At 60.2% G+C, this 18,788-nt stretch overlaps 7 protein-coding genes across 7 annotated transcripts; all 7 read left to right on the plus strand.

Annotated features, from left to right (window-relative positions):
• Positions 1–876: 876 nt before the first annotated feature.
• LDBPK_140110 (hypothetical protein, conserved) lies at positions 877–2,448 on the plus strand (the record flags this gene model as incomplete). Its single annotated transcript, XM_003859335.1, has 1 exon — positions 877–2,448. The coding sequence occupies one exon, from the start codon at positions 877–879 to the stop codon at positions 2,446–2,448; it is 1,572 nt and encodes a 523-aa protein (XP_003859383.1).
• Positions 2,449–3,243: 795 nt separating this feature from the next.
• LDBPK_140120 (hypothetical protein, conserved) lies at positions 3,244–4,317 on the plus strand (the record flags this gene model as incomplete). The annotated part of the gene is made up of 1 exon (XM_003859336.1): positions 3,244–4,317. The coding sequence occupies one exon, from the start codon at positions 3,244–3,246 to the stop codon at positions 4,315–4,317; it is 1,074 nt and encodes a 357-aa protein (XP_003859384.1).
• An 886-nt stretch (positions 4,318–5,203) lies between these two features.
• On the plus strand, positions 5,204–6,262 carry LDBPK_140130 (nucleoside hydrolase-like protein; the record flags this gene model as incomplete). The annotated part of the gene is made up of 1 exon (XM_003859337.1): positions 5,204–6,262. The coding sequence occupies one exon, from the start codon at positions 5,204–5,206 to the stop codon at positions 6,260–6,262; it is 1,059 nt and encodes a 352-aa protein (XP_003859385.1).
• A 2,100-nt stretch (positions 6,263–8,362) lies between these two features.
• Positions 8,363–9,940, plus strand: LDBPK_140140 (histone acetyltransferase, putative; the record flags this gene model as incomplete). The annotated part of the gene is made up of 1 exon (XM_003859338.1): positions 8,363–9,940. One exon carries the CDS (start codon positions 8,363–8,365, stop codon positions 9,938–9,940), a length of 1,578 nt encoding a protein of 525 aa, XP_003859386.1.
• Positions 9,941–10,942: 1,002 nt separating this feature from the next.
• On the plus strand, positions 10,943–11,488 carry LDBPK_140150 (60S ribosomal protein, putative; the record flags this gene model as incomplete). The annotated part of the gene is made up of 1 exon (XM_003859339.1): positions 10,943–11,488. One exon carries the CDS (start codon positions 10,943–10,945, stop codon positions 11,486–11,488), a length of 546 nt encoding a protein of 181 aa, XP_003859387.1.
• A 799-nt stretch (positions 11,489–12,287) lies between these two features.
• Positions 12,288–13,370, plus strand: LDBPK_140160 (hypothetical protein, conserved; the record flags this gene model as incomplete). The annotated part of the gene is made up of 1 exon (XM_003859340.1): positions 12,288–13,370. One exon carries the CDS (start codon positions 12,288–12,290, stop codon positions 13,368–13,370), a length of 1,083 nt encoding a protein of 360 aa, XP_003859388.1.
• A 3,326-nt stretch (positions 13,371–16,696) lies between these two features.
• Positions 16,697–18,754, plus strand: LDBPK_140170 (hypothetical protein, conserved; the record flags this gene model as incomplete). Its single annotated transcript, XM_003859341.1, has 1 exon — positions 16,697–18,754. The coding sequence occupies one exon, from the start codon at positions 16,697–16,699 to the stop codon at positions 18,752–18,754; it is 2,058 nt and encodes a 685-aa protein (XP_003859389.1).
• Between the last annotated feature and the right edge of the window lie 34 nt (positions 18,755–18,788).

An 18,788-nucleotide genomic window follows, 5' to 3' on the forward strand; every position in this document is an offset into this window, starting at 1 on the left:
CTGGCGCCATCATTCTCGTCCCTGCGTCAAGTAGATCTGCCGGCATCCTGTGCACGTGTCTGTGTGTTTCCAAAGGCTCAATCTCTCCGCTCGCCTCTATCCAATGGCCCCCCCCCCTCCCTCTCCCTTGCGAGCACGTCGCTCGTGTGTACACTTTCGAGCCCTCCTCTCTGTTTGTCCATGTACATATCAAGGCCGTGCCGTTCATCCCCCCCCCATCATTCCCCATAGTCGTCTCCTCGACGACATCCACGGAGCGTAAGTGCTGATGTGCGTGCATGTGTCCATGTACTCGCTGCAGTGTGCTGCGGCTGCGCATTGGGGAACTCAAAGTAGCTGACGGCGGCGCCACTCATGGGGCCCTCAGGCGCACCTCAGATCCTCGCTGGCCCTCTTCCCCACCTGCACACGCTCCAGCGGCCTCCTCTTTTGTGTTCGTCGGAGGCACCCTCACCTCCCTAGTTCCCGAGAAGTGTGAAAAGGGAAAAGGGAGGCTGCAGTGCCTCCTCCCGTCCCGAATTCGGCCATCCAGTGTAGTCCATTCCTCCACCGTTCCACACGGCGGTGGCCTTGGGCCGCCTGATTGGTCTGCGCAATACAGCAGGCAGAGTCGTTGCTCTTGAGTCTTTGTCACTCCGCTTCCTCATTCCCCGCTACTCTTTCCCTGCTCGTCCTTTTTCCCGACTGGTTGCGCTCTCCCCTTCCCTCGCCTCCACTGCTGCGGCATCACCTGGCAGGTGCACGAGGCTGAATCTGGATGGGAGCTGTTGCGACGGTGCCGACGTCCTCGGACGCAAGCTTCTTCCCTTTTTTTCCCGTTGCTTGTGGGTGCCAAGGGCAGAGCCGCTCTGTCTACTGTCTCTTGTTGCCCTGCTCATGTGGAACAGGCCAACCTACGCCATCGTGCGTGCCCGGCGCGATAGCGTGGTTCGAACTTTCTCTGCGTGCGGGACTTCGTTGGCGTCGCCTCAGCGTCGTTTTTCGTCGTGGTTCGAAGAGCAGCCCGGCGGTGGTCAGCGCAACGTAGAAGACAAGGCTGTCGCCGCATTTGCCGTCAACGCTGACAGGCTGGAGAAGGGCAAGACGATCATCAACAAGAAGGCGCATGGAATTCCTTTCCACATATCTGATGCTGAGGCGGTCGACAATGTGTGCCGCCACCACGGGACTGCGGTTGAGATTCACAGTGTGGAACGCTTTCTCATGCCGTTCTGGCTCACAGAGACGTCTGCCGCTGGCACCTTCAAGGCGGATCTCCTCCAGCACGATCGAATGAACATCACCCAGCCGCACTACTTTCTGTGGCTGGAGGGGCCCCGGTACCAGTTCAACTACCCGTTTGGGGAATACATGCCGATGAATCAAGTCTCCGCGTCCTACCGGGAGCCTCTTGAGGTGGTGGAGCGCTGCCTCACCGGCACCCATGTGCCGTCGATGCTGCTCTCGCGATTTGAGCTGCTGCATGAGGTGGAAAAGATGGAGCACCGACCCACTGTTATCCCCTTCACCATGTCAACTATCACGGCCCTATCCGTGATAGAGCGGCGCGTCAACCGCCGCGTCGTTTTGGATCGCATCGACCGCGAACTCCGCAAGTTTCACGGCTCGTTTCTGAAGAGCAACGTGAACGTGACGAGCCTGCAAATGGTGGCGTCAAGTATTCGGCCTGCGTTCCTGCCACTCTTCAAGCTGACAGTGTCCACCATCTCACACTCGACGCCAGTGCCGGCGTTCATCTGCGGCGCTACCGGCAAGGTGGTAGGGCCGGTGCTGCACGTGCAGCGCCGGAAGCGGCTGGGGCTGGCGGCCGCCGCGGCTGTTGGTACGCTGCTGAGCGTTGCGCCTCTCGTGGAGCCCGGGGTGGCCACGGCCGCTGCGTTGGCGGTTGTGGCCTCCTCTGGCTTTGTGCAGCAGGCTGTGCAGCGGGCGCGCTTTGTGCGGGAGCAGGCGCACCAGATGGCGCAGCTAAAGTCCGTCGGCGTGCTGAACCTCGTCGCCGACAGCGCGGGTTATCGCTGGACCCCAGAGGAGGAAGAGAAAGAAGAGTACGAGTACCGCGAGGAGCTGCGCCGTCAGGCACGCGCGAGGGACGCCTTTGAGCAGCGCGTGAAAGAGGAGGCGGCGCGCGACCGAGCCCGAGCCCATGGCACTCACTTCGACCCGAAGAGCCGCCGCCGCACCGACTTGACGGATGTGGACCCACGCGGCTACTACGAGCTTCTCGGGCTGAAGGGGAAAGAGTTCTCTGCCACGGCGAAGGACATCACGAAGGCGTTCCGTGAGGCGGTGCGGATTCATCACCCGGACGTGCACCCGGAGGGCGAGGCGGAAAACAAGAAGCGCCACATGCAGCGCATCATCGAAGCATATAAGATTCTACACAACCCCAAAACGAAGAAGTCTTATGACTCTGGCGAGATGAGCGGCAAGTCGCAAGAGACTTCTTAGGTATGAAGTAGGAAGAAGGGCAACGTTTGGGGCGGGGGGGCTTCATCGATGTGCGTCTTTATTCCAGCACCTGCGCTGAGACCCCCTGAACTGTCGCCTTTCCGCCGGCCCCCCATACCCGCCACCTTCCCCTTCCTCCCATGCTGCCGGCTGTTCTTTATCTCGCTTTATCATCTTGTTCTCGTATGTGTGTGTGTGTGTGTACGTGCGTTGGCGCAGTCAAGCTCAGCTATAGGTTGAATAAGTCGCATTTCAGTTTTCGTTCGTGTCGGTGCACCCTCCCCTCCCCTCCTCCTCCTCAGACCGCTTCCTCGATGTCCTCGTGGACGTGTGAGCAAGGGCGCGACGTGGAGACGTCAGCGCGCACGCATACGGAATAAACAGCCTTCTGCTCTCTTTGGTGGAGGGGACTGTTGATGTGCGAGAGAGATCATGTCGCTTTTTGATTTTCACTGTGCCGAAGTCGCGCTTCTGAGCGCAGCACAGATGTGGATGCAGGAGGGAGGGGTCCGGACCTTCGAAACGAAAAAGGCACACCCGCACAAACAGCACAAGTTCTGGCTAACAAGTCTTCTCTTCCCTTCTCATCGCCTCTTCTTTCACGATCCACCACCCCCCCCCTCGGGTGATGCGTGCGTGTCGGTGTTGTTCTTCTCATCCCTTCCTCTACTGTTGGCGTGAGCCGCTCTTCACCGGTACTGTCACGCGCGCACCCACCCCAGCGCTGTCGTACACTTCACGACAGCGTCCCCTCGTGCTCTTCCTCTTTGGATCCTCTGCATAATTACTTCCTCGATGTCTGTGCCACCCCCGCCCCCGGCGGCGATACCGCTGCCTTCGTTAGCAACCGCGGTTCCGCTACCGCCCTCTTGCGTTGTGCCGCCTCCTCCATCCGCGTCAGCTGCCCCGCCCCCTCCACCCATGGCCACCGTTCCTCTGCCGCCTGCGGAGGCCACGCCGCCGCCACCGTCCGCGCCGTTGATTCCGCCTCCACCAGCAAGCGTCATTCCTCTGCCACAGCCGCCAGGTATCAATGCAGCCGTATCGGCAGCACCACCACCACCCTCGGCGATCGCTGCGGCCCCGCTGCTTCCGGAAGCCTCACCCCCTCCTCCAACAAGTACGGTGGCCCCACCTCCACCCGTGCAGGCAGCACCAGCGTTGGCAGAGCCACCACCTGTGCAGCCCATCTCCGTTGAGGCATGGCGGACCCTAGAAGGCGCCACCCGCGAGCCGGTGCCGAACTTGGCGGCCACCCGCTACCTAGCGGTGGAGGAGCGGGTGCGAGATGAGGTGTGTCGGCTCTTTATCCTCTCCGAATACGATGTTGGTACCCTCATGGTAAACATCGTCCAAAGCCTCCAGCACGTGGGGCGTCATGACGTGGGTCTGCTGCGGAACGATAACAGCACCGCCTTCACCATCACCCAGTCTACCGCGCACGCGCGGCAGGGGGATACGCTGGTGGAGCAGCGGCGCCACGCTGTTGCCGATGCGATCGAGCGCATCAACCAGGCTGGCAGCGATGCCGAGCGCGCGTTTGCTGAGGTAGCGCAACGTGTGGCAGCAACTGCACCGCCGGCAGCACCAGCGAAGGATGCCCCCACCGCTGCAGCGCCAGCGTTCCGCAAGAGCGCCTACGAACTGCTGATGGAGCAAATCGCAGCCACTCGCCGCGGGCGCAGTCCGCAGAACCGTCGCATCGCCTCTCCGGAGGAGCGGCCGAAGCGCGCAGCGGGTGGGGCGGGGTGTGTCGAGTACCCCACCTCCTACAACGGTAGCTATCTGCTGCGGCGCTACGGGGGCACGTACGATCCGCAGCGCCAATACAGTCATTACCGCTACTACGGCTTTCCTCCATCGAAGTGAGGCGTTTCTTTTCTTTACGCAGCGTGGAGGCGTACCAGAGCACGACGCACACACGCGCGAAGACAGTCAGTGTGGCGCACCAACAGCGTGGTGGTGGAAAGGAGTGGGTGGTGCGCACCGCAAATCTCTAGAACTGCATAGATAGACCTCGCGTTCTCCTTGCTCCCCTCGCCCCCTCCTCCCTCCCCCACCGCACAAACATGCCTGTACGTGCTTGTGTGTGTCTGCCTCGGTGTGCATGGTTGTGCAGACGCGCGGTGTGAAGCCGGATTAGAAGGAAGCGGCGATGTGTCAGAGATACAGCATGCATCGGGAGATGCAGATAGATTGTGACTCGCATAGCGCGCCTCTTGCTTAACGGGCCAGTGCGTTTGGTAGATGACACCTGCTGCGCGCTCAACACACCGGAAAAAAGCAGTTCTGTAGAAGAGCCATCCCCCGCAAGCCTCTATTGGTGGGGCTCCATTGCCATGCGTTGTGTGCCCTCGACTCATCCTCGATGGGCTCCAGCAAGCTATGCCTTCCGACAGCCCGCATCCACACACACACACACACACACACAGTGCTGCGGGAGCGCCGTTTCAAGCACGAGACGCCGCTCCCCAGCGCTTTCTCCTTTTCGTTCTGCTTCGAAAGGCGCTCTTGTCGGTGTTACTTGTGGAGCTGTCTGCCCAGAGCCCACTCTACCCCCTCACTTCGCTCCACGCCCTCTCTCGCTCGATCCTGGTAGTACGAGCACCTCATCAGTTGGACCCGCACACAAACACCCCACGTGGGCGAACGCACGCGCAGACGACCACACAGAGGCACGTCCACGGAGACATTGTCCCCACCTACACCTACGTACGTAGCAAGCGCTCGGATCTACCCTTGTGTCTCTTGCGGCATGCCTCACCGAAAGATCATTATCGACACGGACTGTGGCGGCGACGATGCCATTGGCATCATGACCGCGCTGGCGGACCCCAATACCGACGTCATCGCCATGACGGCCGTCTGGGGCAACGTCAACGTGAATCAGGGAATGGAGAACATCGGCAAGCTCCTCGACGTTTTCGAGCGCGACATCCCCTTCTACAAGGGTGCCGAGGCGCCGCTCGTGTCGGATCCCGAGACGGTGCAGTGGGGCGGCTTCGGCAAGGACGGCTTTGGCGATGCGGATTTTCCACCGTCCGCGCGGGTGCTGGAGCAATCCAAGACGCACGCCGCCCTCGCCATCACGGAGCTGCTGCGAGCTGCTAAGCCGGATGAGGATACTGTCTACCAGCTCGTCTGCCTGGGACCCCTCACCAACATTGCTCTGGCGATGCGACTTGATCCGGAAGTGTTCGACGTACTGGGCAGCGAGACGGAACCGGCCATCACGATCATGGGTGGCGCGAGCGAGGCGAAAGGCAACTCAAACTTGACGTCGGAGTTCAACATGCACTGCGACCCTGAGGCAGCGTACATCGTCTTCAACCAACGCAATATGCGTCCCGTCCGCGTTGTTTCGTGGGAGGTGACGGTGGACTGCTCTATGACGTGGACGTTCTTCGACGAATGGATAGGCCGCCAGGAAAACGGGAAGAAGCAGCAAAACCGGTTTCAAGTTTTCATTGAGAAGGTGTTCCAGCGGCTGGAGACCTTCACCCGTCCGCTTCCCGACGGCACCAAGGCGAACACCGGGGACGCGGAGGCGACGCAAGACAACACATGCGTCATCCCTGATGCGGTGGCCATGGTCGCCGCTCTTTACCCCGAGAGCATTCTGGATCGCTTCATCACCTACTGCACCGTAGAGCTGCACGGACGTGAGACACGTGGTCAAACCTGCCTGGACTGGTACGGCACTAAGCAGTCGATGGCGAAGCGAGGGCGCTGGTGCAACTGCGAGTTGATCACCCGTGTCGATAACGCTCGCTTCTTGGAAGCGATGACTGGTATCCTGAAATACAAAGTTTAATATGCGCCACCGTCGTGTTGATGACGGCACGGACGCCACGCTCTCGGTATCTTTTTCGTCTTCTGCTGTATGTGTACGCGTGGGTGTGCATGGCTGGTGAGGGTGAGGCCGGAAGCGAAGACAAGCACATCGTTTATTCACGTCTGTGTTGCAAAGCAGCCCTGCGATGCTCTTTCCGTCTCTCGTTCGCGTCGTGCGATGAGCCACACTCTCTCTCCCGGGCGCCGCCTACCTCCCACCCCCCCCAAGCGGCCCTTCGCCGGTGCGCCAACTGGCTTTGCCCTTGTGACTGGCACATACCATCGCAGGAAGGAAAAGAGGAGCGACCTGCATGATCAAGAAAGTTTCTGGTGCAGGTCTGCGTGTGCTTCGTTTTCATTTTTCGTTCTTATCCACGTGAGAGCGCGCATATGGGCGCACATGTAAGTGTTGGGTGCACCTTATCTCCCCACCCGCTCATCCCACGCAGATAAGCGCGGACACGCATCCCCCTGCAAGCAAACATGCAACTATATATGTACAAACACCAATATATACATATATATATATATATATGTATATGCCTACGCATATACATGCATGGAGCTGATGTGCACATTCGTTGACGTAATGATGCAAGACGACTGCTGATGCCTTCGTCTTTTTTGGAGGAAGGATGTCATCACATCAAAGGCTCGCGTCTTTCGAACTTCTTCAACCCCTCCCCCCTCCTCTCCGCCCTCCTCCCACCCCCTTCCCAGATCTCTCTCTCTCTGTGTCTGCCTGCCCGCCAGCAAGCGTTGCCAGACGCAAAGAGGAACGTGCGCTTGTTCTGATGTGTCCTTGTCCCTTCAAGGAGCGTGGAAAGGTGTTCGCTAGAGTCCGCAGAGAGAAAGGTGACGATGTTGATCTCATGAGAGGAAAGGGGCGCGAGGCTCCGTTGTGCGGTCCCCACACGCACGCACGCACAACGCGCCGTCTTCTTTTTGGTCCATCTTTTTTGTTGTTGTGTAAGGGTGGTTGTCGTGCCCCGCTGTTGTTTCTCTTCGATCCAGTATATCTGTCGGTGGTGGCTGAATGTACTTATAGGACCGGCCGACTGGTTGTGAAGCTGCTGCCCCCCTCCCTCCCTCCCTCCCTTCTCTCATGCACTGTGGCTTTCAGAAATTCGTTATCGCCCCAACGCCGCCTCCCCCTTCCCGGTTTTGCTTCACACTGACTCTGCAGAGACGAGTATAACTTTGGCTAACCTTTAAGCAGCGGCGGAGGGGAAGAGCGGCCACAACGCGGCGTGCGTTGGAGGTGATGGCTGGGCGTGTAGAGGGCTGTGCCGTTAAAAAGAAGGCTGCGGTGATGTACTTGCTGTGTTGGTCCGTTCGATGGTTGTGTGTCTCTTGTTTTCTATGTTCGTCGTTGCCCAGCCCCGGGTCAGGTGTTGCTCACTACACGCGCAAAAGAAAATGATTGAATGACGCAATGCAAGCGTCGCACGCAGCTCCACAACACGCATCCCCCTCCCTCCCCGCCTATCCCCTAATCTACGTCCACATATGTGCGTCGACGCGTACACAGAGGAGGGGGGGGGGGCAGAGAGCCACTGATGTGAGGACCTGGCGTAGCAGTGGTGCCCACAGCTTGGGAGTGGGAGGGTAGGCGAGGAACGAGAGTAGCCGCTAACGGAGCGAAGTGGCAGTTTTTCGACAGCCCGTCAATAGTGCCGACTTCGCTTAATGCAGCGGCTGTCCCCTCCCGTTTGCATCCCTCGTCACGTCTCCCACAACACCTTCTCCTGCCCCTGCACGCATCGCCGGCCTTGCTGCCTCATGCTCATCTTCGCCATGATGGCCCGCCCACGCCCCATTTCTACCTTTCCACCCGGTTGGCAGGTGCGTAGGCGGGTATATCTACGCAGTTGTGTTTTTGTGCGTGTGTATGTGTCCGTGCGGCGTTGTGCGCACGCGCGTCTGCTCACCATTGGCCTAGAAGGGGCTACAACGCCTGTACCCAGATTCACAGCGACACGCGCGTACACATACAGACAGAGGGCACAGGCCCAGTCACAGAGAGAAGCGCTGGAGAAGTGAGGGCCGGCGGGTGAGGGGTCACCCGTCGTTGCTATTCATGTCGAGCAGCGCCGTCCCTGCGTACGAGGAGAAGCAAAAGGTTTACGCTCTCCTCAACGGTACCTTCCATGCGGCGATTGTGCTGGAGGTAGCAGAAGACGCAACAGAGGGCGGCTTTCTCTACTACGTTCGCTACGTGGAGCAGGACAGCAGGCTGGATCAATGGCTGCAGGCGAGCGACATCAAGGAACGTCACCAGGGCCGCGCACAACATGGAAGCAGCAGCACCCATCAGCAGTACACCCCGAGCGGTATCAAGACGCGGCGGCAGAGCCACGTGACAGAGCAGCAGAATGCAGAGACGGCAGTGCTGACGGGCGAAGGGGTTGGTATGTCCACAGAGGTTTCGGCAAACGCGAAAGGCGGCGGCGCCGCCTCGCACTTGGTAAAAGTGTCGAAGACGCGTGCGCGACGCGATAGCGCGTTTTTCTCACGCACCAAGAACATCTACTCGATCTGCATGGGGCCGCACGAGGTGGAGACGTGGTACTTCAGCCCGTACCACCTCGCCCGCCCAGAGGTGCAGCAGCGACTGCAGGCAGCGTCTCAGTGTGTAACGGGGAGCACCGAGCTGCAGTTGGTTCAATCCACCACGCCGTCAGGCGGCACTAGTGGTGTGAGCAGTGGTATCGCCGGCGTTGGTGGGGGCGCTGGTGGCAGCGGGAGTGTGAGCGTAGGGGGGGGTGGGTCAGGCAGAGGGAATGGTGCCGGTACGCGGCAGTGGCCAATCGCTACGCGCTCCTTCTCTCTCCACATATGCCCCTACTGCCTGCGGCCGTTCCTTGACAACGCAGCGGTAGTGCGGCATCTCCAGCAAGACTGCCTGCGCCATCCCCCTGGCAACGAGATCTACCGCGACCCAGTGCGGCGCCTCGTCGTGTTGGAGCTGGACGGCTCGCTGGAGCCGACCTTCTGTGAGCACCTTGCTCTTCTCTCGAAGCTCTTTCTTGAGCACAAGGCTCTGGACCACGACATGACGCCCTTCCTGTTCTACGTACTGTGCTCCATGGAGACGCACGGCCTGCAAGTGTTGGGGTACTTCAGCAAGGAGAAGCAAACCCCCGAGCCGTACAACCTGTCATGCATCTTGGTGCTACCGCAGTATCAGAGCCGCGGCATTGGTCGATTCTTGATCGAGCTCAGCTACGAGCTCTCGCGCCGTGAGGGCAAGGTCGGCACGCCGGAGAAGCCCCTCAGCGACTTGGGTGAGAAACTGTACCTAAGCTACTGGGCCGACTCCGTCACCATGGCCATTGCCCGGGCTATGGAGGAAGGCCACTGCGTCTCTGTGGATTACCTGGTGCAGGCAACGGCGATGATTCAGGCAGATGTGATACGAGCCTTACAGCACCAGAAGCTTCTGAACGGGCATCAGCTGACCATCTCCGAGGACATTGTCGAACGGTGCTACACGAAGCGCCTCACCAAGGAACGGGACATCACGAGCTACACCTTCTACACGCACTTGCTCAGCTGGGCCCCCGGCTTCTACGAAGAGTTCCGTGGCGTGCCGCCAGCGCCAGCGTTTGTGCCTTGGCGCGACCCAAGAGCGCCCCACTCGCGAACCGGCGGTTGACGAGGGCGCGCGAGGTGCGCGCAAGGAAGCAACCCTGCAACGTTTTCCTCTGAACCATCATCCTCCCCCTCCTTTCCCACTCCTCCTTTCTGGCTGCCACACTCTCCATGGAGCGGCTCTGAGGAAGAAGTGGGGTGGTGAAGGCCGAGGTTGGAATTACGATGACACCGCCTGTCCGCTAGAGGGAGAGATGAATGACCGCGATGACGACAAATCGAAGGAGTCCGCGCGCATGTTAGCCTCTCCGGCCGCAGCGGTGTGCCATGGAGCCAATCCGTGAAGGAGCCTAGCGAGAAGCTAACGCGACACGTGCGCGTCACATCTCTCCCTTCAGCCGCGTATCACGTTGGCCACTAGTCTGCCCCTGCACCATTCCTCGTGGTAAGAAGCGAATGAGCAAGATGTCTCTCCATGCAGCGCATGTGCGCGCGGATGATGAAAGACCAAAACGAAAAACAGCGATGTAGGCAGATGTGCTGCGACTGATGCAGAGCTGAGCATGCACATGTGTAACGTGGAGGCGGTGGGCGTGCTCCCGCCGCACAGATGCACCTCGTGCCCTCCTCCTCCTCCCTCCTTTCTTTGTCAATCCCCTCTCCTCTCGAGTCTCTCGAGCGCGCTGCACTGACCATGCAGTTCTGCCGCCTCTTGTTGCAGGGCAACTCATAAAAGCTTGTGCGCCTCTTCGTCTCGTCTCTCCCCCACATGCACCATCTACTCGCTTGCACATCTTTCCTGTCCTCTGCACTCCTCGAACATCGCGCACATCGCACGGCTCGGTCATGTTTCCTCGGAGTCCTCGTAGCAGCTGTGCAGCACGTGACATCAGCTCCGTCTCTACGTCAGTGGATTCACCGCCATAGTAGGTACAGCAGTGCACCAAACACGACGCATCGCCGTCTTGTCTGTGCTTCTTACACTTTCGTGCGCATTTCCCTCCCCCTCAGCACTCCGCCTCCTTCCCCTTACTCATCACACACGCACGCATCTGTCAACTTCACAATGCGCAGGGCACTCATTGCAAGCGGCCTCATGAGCCGGTGCACGCTGGCGCACCGCTACTGCTCCACCAAGCCTGCAGGCGACAACGCGAAGATCGACGACTTGGCCACCGCCTACTCTCAGCTAACGCTGAGGGAAGTGTCTGACCTGCAGCGCCTCATATTCAAGAAGCTAGGTCACAGCGACGAATTCTACGAGAAGGCGCTGCTGCGCGGTCTAGGCGGTGGCGGTGGCGCGGTTATGATGGCTCCAGCTGCGGCGGCGGCGGTGGCACCGGCAGCCGATGCCCCGGCCGCAGACGCGCTCAAGACGGAGAAGAAGAAGGTTGAGAAGCTCACGTACGACGTTAAGCTCGAAAAGTTTGCGCCAGAGATCAAAATCAAGCTCATCAAGGAGCTGCGCACAGTGACCAACCTCAGCATCGCCGATGCCAAGAAGGCAGTGGAGAAGTGCCCCGGTCTTGTGGCCACCAACATGAGCAAGGACGACGCGGAGAAGCTCAAGGGGCTTTATGAAAAGCTCGGGGCCAAGGTGGAGCTCCTCTAAGCACTGGAACACCACAGCGGCTGCGGCATGGAATGCCTGGCGTCTGCACTCATTGAGTGGGCGTGCGTGTGTGTATGTGTGTGTGTGTGTTTGGGCTTAAGGGAAAAATATATGGATGTGTGTGTTCGAGGTATTCGGGCAACTATCGTTGGCGTTGCTCGCTCTGCGTGCGTGTGTGTCCTCCTGGGAATGTCTGTCTTGCATGTGCATCTGTCGGTATGGATTCCGTTGATGAGCGTCTCACATACTTTCTCTGTTGTAGTGTTGTGTTGCTCATTCTGTGGGTAGGTGTGTCTTCTCTGAGCTTCTTTTCATCGCCTCCTCTTCGCTGTGAGAGAGTTAGCCGCAGCCAGTAGGGATCAACTTCGTCGCAGCGTCCACTTGTTAGCGTCGCTCCCCCCTCTACGTCCGCCACGCGTCTCCTGCGCTTTTCAATCGAGTAGTCCCAGTGCGGAAAAGGACTGTGTGGAGAGGCGGGCGGATGTCGCGTACGCGGACCAGGAGAGAGCGGCACGGCACCGCCTCCTGCCCTCTGCCAGTTCTTTCGTCCTCATCAGGTTTCAGAAACGAAGAAAAACGCGCACCGACGTCTCTGCCCCACCACCCCACCCCCTCTTTCCTCGCCCTCTCTCTTTACGTGCCTCCCACGCGCAGCAGACTCGCTCATGCAGCGGAAGTGCCCGTGGACAGAGAGCCACACAACGGCTTTCATCTTCGCACCTCTCACACATACGGAGAGCTGAACTACAGCGCTGGCCCACACGGAGAGAGAGACTAGCAAGCACACGCGTTTGCAGGCATGGCCTACTACACAGCGGAGGAGATCACTGATCGTCGCATCAACGAGGATGACGGCGCCATCGAGTACGCCGTAAAGTGGGAGGGGTTTGCTGGCGAAATCACGTGGGAGAAGCGCCACCAGTTAACAGAGAACTGCGCGGAGACGGTTCAGGCAGTGGACCAGCGGTGCATGGACGCCACTGATGAGGAACTCGAACGTTGGCGTGACGGCAAGTGGAAGCGTGGCGCGAAACGAGCGCACGATTCACCACCGCTAGTAAGCACCGCAACGGAGCGGCGAAAACGCAGTCGATCTGTCTCTCCGGCTGCAGTGGAGGACCTGGAGCAGGTGGAAGTACTAAATGGGCTTCTCCTTCGTCCTCCACGAGGCGACAGTCACAACGACGATGCGTGCGGTGCCCAGCACGCCGAGGAGGAGGGGACGATCCTGATGCTGGGCGAGGTGGTCTTGGCGGAGGAGGCGTCGGCCATCTTGAACGGCACCGGCGGCTACCGGAAGAAGCGTAAGACCGCAACCGTCAGCACCGCCGTCGCCCTTCACACCGCCCCGGCTCTAGACATCGAGAAGCGCTGGCGTGACATGCACGGACAGAGCCTCCTCCACAGCATCGAAGTCGCGCGGTCGGTCACTCCTTTTCACCCGCACTTTCGCCTCCACGGGTGCGACCCGGCAACGCGGTGCGCGATGGCGCTGGAGGTGGAGCGGTCCTCACACCTGCGCATCATCAGCATCGCGCCTCCGCTCATGACGCATAGCGGCGCAGTGTTTGGGCTGCCCGTGGCGCTAGGCCCTCTTGTGGGGGAGAAGGATGTGGAGCAGCTACGACAGAGCGTGCAGCTCGAGTCTCCGCTCTTCGGTAGTGCTGCTCAAGAGCTTGTGAAGCCTCATGTGGAGCAGATGGTTGTGCGGTACATCATTCCCGAGGTGACGCCTGCCACCGTTGACGGCCCCGCCACTCCCACCACTGAGTTGTTCCCTGCTCACGGTCGCATCGCCTCAATGCCACTCTCGGTCTTCCGGGTGGTGTTTCCACAGCTGCTCATCGACTACCTGCTCACGAACTCCGTCGTTCTGCGTTGATAGATTTGGGCCAGGTGAGGGAGTAACTGCCTGCTCACTCGCACTCTTTCACCTCCTGCACTGCACCGTGGCATGTGCGTGAAGCTGCTACATTATGGATGTATATGGGCGCGTGTGTTCGTCTTGCTCTGCCACGTTCGCTTCTCCACCGCTCTGTGGCCAGCGCTCGTGCGTTATCTGCTCCACCACCGATGACCACTTCGAGTCTGCGTGTGGTCTTTAGTCGGGTCCTGTGGAACGCAAAGCAGAGAAAGCGGCACGAGAAGAGCGTCGGGACCACGACTTTCCGTGAATCCCATCCACACATGAGAGTTCCAAAATCATCTGTGCGGCAGCCTCCTGTGGATCCTGCCTTGCACAACACTCGTGCCAATGTGCACAGGAGCCACTCTCCGCCCCGCTCTTCTTCTCACAGGTGGGCATCGCGCACTGCTCCTCCCCCGGCCCCCCCCCCTCTCTCGCTGTGAAGATCTTCGGCACGAGCGCCTCTTTTTCTTCGGCTTCAGAATGCCCGCGGACGGCGAGCAGTCGCAGCAGGCTCAGGCGCCAGCCTGAAGCCGCGCAGCACCATCGACTAGTACGAGCGCCACTCGAGAGACATCCAACGTCTTATCGACAACGCGGCGATGCCCCGGTCGAATGGGAAAGAGCGTCGGCTCGAAGCAGCGCTGATCACGTATTCATGCACCCCTTCTTGGACGACAGAGGCGTCGGTCTACCTCGCTGGCCACGTAGAGCTGACGCTGAGTCCGTAGATGAAGAATCCAATGGAACCTGCGAACTCCATGGGGAAGCACCACGCTCGAGTGCAGCGAAGGAGCAGTGCTGTGAGTGCCTCACCGCTGAGCGCGCACACCGCAGCACGTCACCGCTTCCAGCTCGATTCGACCACTTCCTCTTTCACCACACCTCTGTTTAGCCCTGCAGTGATCGTTCATAGTATGAAAGAGCGTGTGGGGGGGGGGGACATCAGACTTGGGAAGCCTGTCTTCCTCTGCACTTTAAAAAGGATTCGCCCGCAACGGAGGAAGGTGCGGCGGACTGGAGCGACAATGCACACGCCCACCATACTAGAGGAGACGGAAAAGAAACGCGCGAGGAAGCACGACTTGCCGGCCAACGTTTGAGGGAGATGCCGTGGCCACCTTCTACACAAGTTCGACGGCTTCGAAACTGCATTGTCCAAAGAGCAGGGGCTCTTGCCACACCCGCTCCTCGGCACGCGCATAGCTGGATGCTCACGCGTCTCGGTGCCTGTCCACACCATAGTTTGATGGCAGGCGGACACCCCCGTATGTGGCATCTCACGATCCAGCACCCCACCCTCTAGCCCTGCCCGATGCCGAGCCGCTTCTGGTCGTGACAGGCTCTGGCGCCCACGACGTAGGATGGGGAGGTCAGAACGCGCTTGCGCCATCCATATGGTAGGCGGAGCGTCAGTGTGAGTCGAGCACACCCCACCTGACCCTCAATGCCTACCGGTGGTGGGGAGCCTGAGCCACCCCGAGGGGGATTCACCAGGTGGCGACCGGCAGAACGGGGGAGCGCCTGTGCGGCAACCTGCGAGGTTGGGGACGGATGGAGTTTGGTGCAGAGCCCGAGCTGGGATGTCTGGGTCGGTGCACAGCTGTAACGCATGTGCCTACGGCGTGCTGCTTTGCACCACGCGATGGGGGCCTGTGGCGGGCCCGGTAGAGCGGATTCGAATTCGTGTTGCGTGGCAGAAAATTCGCAGGCTGAGCAGCAAAGTTGTCAGCGCCTTTTTCAGGAGGATGCAACTGTGTCGGAAGGGCGACGGGGCTTCACCGTGCCACCAGCGAAGCAGTGTATGACGGGAAGCATGCAATGCAAGGAAGGTGTCGGGGGACCGAAGTGTGGTCGTGCCCATGTGCGCCATACGTAAGGCCGTGCACACTCGCATCTCGCTTTGAGCCGGCCGCCGTCATCGTCCTCGGCGTCAACAGAGTCGCTCTCCATTCGTTTCGTCTGATGCTCGCTCGTGGTCCATTTCACGAGGCTCTCGACATCCATCAACCTTACGCGCCTGTGCCTCCCAGACTGGTCGCGGCCTCTCTCGCCCCTTTTTGTCCTTGCCCCGTCTGAATCGTATCTCTTTTAGGACGGTGTATTGTCCCTCTGCCCACCCCTCAACACCGCGTCTGCTCACGCCACCCCCATCTTCTCTCCGTGGTTTGCTTCACGGCCTCGATGCAACACCGCCACACACGCATGCAATGTGTGCCCCTCTTCACCGCCCTCCCTCCTTCGCTGAGCACGCCGCACACACACGTGAAGCAAAAGACATGTGTGCGTGGACAGCACACCGACAAATTGCGCGTGCGACCCACACCCACCACGACTACGTGCTTCCCCTTCTCTCGGGCCTCCGCTGCCGCATCGTCACATCCTTGTGGTGTTCGCTTTCTCTGCTATACCTCACTTCACTGTCACAGCTGGGACATCCATACATGTAAACGCACAACCGCCGCCCCTCCCCCTCCACCCCGCTACGCTCCATTCGCACGGCCCTCTCCCCCTCCATCCCCTGCGCGTGTGCGTGTGTGTAGAACCTTTTCGAAACGCAGTTTTCAGGAGTGCGTCCGCCCTCAAGAGACAGAAAACAAAGAAAGACGTATACCTATATACGCAAGCCCCTCCCGCACAGACAAGCATTGCCCACTACACGCGCAGACGAAGACAGACAGACACAGACACACGCACACACACGCAGATTCACCAGGTCCATTCGCAGACGCACTTGCAGATCTCTTGTCGCGTTTTTCCCTCTCCTTTTCGGCCCCCGTCCGCTTGAAGAGTTAAACACGGTTGGTGGTAGCCGCCCACGCATTGTGGCACCACTCGCATTCACGCAAGCGCAGACAACTAGACAAGGTGCCCCGTGCGTGCATATCGATCCTCCCCCCCCCCCTCCGCCTAAGCTGGCGAAGTGCCTTTGCGGAGTGCCGTCGCTGCTGGAGTGCGTCGGGTACACGTGTTCCACAAGCACACGCGCGCGACAGCGACGCACAAGCACGCATACAGAGATATATATGCACATATAAGAACGGATCTTGTGACAGTTAACGCTTCTGCTGCTGCTGCAGTGGACAGCGACACATCGTGCAGATACGAAAAGACGCGCTTGACGAGTTACAAATAGAAGCAGCGCGTGAACGGCACTGGCCATCAGCGCAGTGCTATTCACATCTCACCCATCCACCCACTCATCCCTCTCCCGATCCTGCCCGAAGTGGCACAATTCCATCAGAAAGCGTACCGTGTACGTTGATCATCCACACGCAGAGAAATCTCTGCCGCAGCTCCTCATGCCGCAGCTCCAGCAGCTTTCCACACATCGTGCAGCAGGGTCTGCGCAGCCGTTCATAAAGCACCCAGATGCGCCGCAGCCATCGACGGCATCCTTTCATGCGCCGGCCACGCCGGTTCCCAGAGCAGTCTTGTTCAATACAGCAGGCGGGTTCGCGTATCAGGTGATGACCTCAGCTATCGAAAAAGCAAAGGCACCGACAGTGAGTATCTTCACAGTGCGCCGAATTCCAGTCGCCAACTCCCGCGCTCTATCTCTGCACCTCGCTGCGGCCGCAAGCTGCAGGTTGCCGTTCTGCGTCGTTGAAGGTGGAGTGACGTGGAGCGATGTGGTGATGACGTTGATGCTGCCTCAGCCGGAGCGACCCCCTTCCCATATGGGTTGGAACGTGCAGGTGCTTGGCCAGGACGTCGACAGCGGTGCCTGGGTCCCCATCACGCCCTCTCTATCCTCGCGACTGGAGACGCGTTACTTCCTGTGCACCGACGTCGAGGTGCTGTTTGGGCACTACCAGACCTCTGTTCTCTACATGCAGGCAATTCCGCTGACGGCTGAGACGGCTGGGCCCGACTGGCGCACCCCGTTGCAGCAGAGCTCCGCCGCCGGTGCTGCACCGCCCCCCGCGCCCATCAAGGCGCCACGCCGAGGGAGTGCGTCCGCACCGAGCAGCAGCGCCTCCCAGCCGCGCGCCACCACCGGTGCGGATACCGCATCTGCACGACTGGCAGGCAAGGCGAGGCCTTGCAGCCTGAGTGCCGACTTAGGTCTTGCCGCGCAAGCGCCATCGACGCCACCCCTCAGCCCTCCATCGGCGCATGCTATGTGGTCTCTCGCCGCCTTTGTGAAACAGCAGGAGCGCTGGGGTCGTCGTTGTCAAGAGTTGCGGCAGCGCGCGGCGGGTGTGACGCCTCGGGAAGCGCTGCAGCAGGTGCGTGAGGAGCTGCGATTTTGCCGTGCCGCTTTTGGCGTTGACGGAGTCGTCGCACCCACCTGTGCCGACAAGGGTGTCGCCACGTGGGCACTTAGCCTGCTGGAGCACCAGTGCACAACGCTGGCCGACGACGTATATGCCGCGTGCACAGAAGGGCGCAACGATCACCGGTTTCTTCTTCGGCTGGCTCGCAGTCGTCTTGGTCGCGCCTTTCAGCTGGCTTGCAAGGTCATCCATGTCGCAGACTCGGTGCTCAGCGCTGCCGGGGCAGCAGATGACGCCGGCGTCGTCTTGTCTGACTTTCCTCGCGACTGGCTGGCGCTTCTGCTGGCCTCGCTGCGCCTGCGCAGTCTTCGGCACCTGGCTCTGGCGCGCGCCTGCGGGGCTGTGTCGAATGGGAAGCCGCAGTCACCGTGGACGATGGAGGCCCTCGTTGATGAGGCGGTCCAGACGGCCGGTTGGATCCTCGAGGCGCTCTTCAGCATCTGCGAGCGCGGCGAAATACCTGGGCTGGCGCAAGCCGCGCTGGCGGAGACGTTACTGACATGCGCCCTCTCTCTCGCTGAACTGGCGGCGTATCTTTCCACCAACACGTCGCATCGCTGCGAACTGATGGCAGCGGCAGTGCACGTCTGCCGCGTACGCTTCCAGCTTACACGTGGCGACGGCGATGCTCACTGGCTGCCGCAGTGTGTGAGCGACGTGGTGGCTCGCATGCAGACCAAGTTTAGCAGGATACCGCTGACGTCATCGGCCTTTACCGAGTACGCCGCCCTCATTCGGCAGCTGCGAGACTCTGCCGAGTGCGCGGAGATGTGCAACAGGCCAGCTGCTGCGCACGCTGGCGCCCCACCAGCGGACGTCCAGCCAGAACCACTGCCGTTGGGATATACTGTTACGCGCCTCCCGGTCACGGCAGCGGTGGATGCGGCTTTTGTGCGCGGCAACACACTGGTGCGTGAGCTCCGCCGCACCGCCGCGGCGGTGCAGAGGGCAGTTCAGCGGAGCTCGACTGCGCCTTCATCGTGGAAAGACCCGCCTCAGTCTCCGTATCGCCGCACCGGCCCTGAGAGTACTGAGCACTTCCAGACCCGCTCATCGCCACAAGCGTCAGAGGCGACGTAGCCCCTACGGTCAGGTGAAGAGTTGCGCACAGGGG

Source organism: Leishmania donovani, chromosome 14, assembly GCF_000227135.1.
Source record: "Leishmania donovani BPK282A1 complete genome, chromosome 14".
Taxonomy (NCBI): Eukaryota; Euglenozoa; class Kinetoplastea; order Trypanosomatida; family Trypanosomatidae; genus Leishmania; species Leishmania donovani.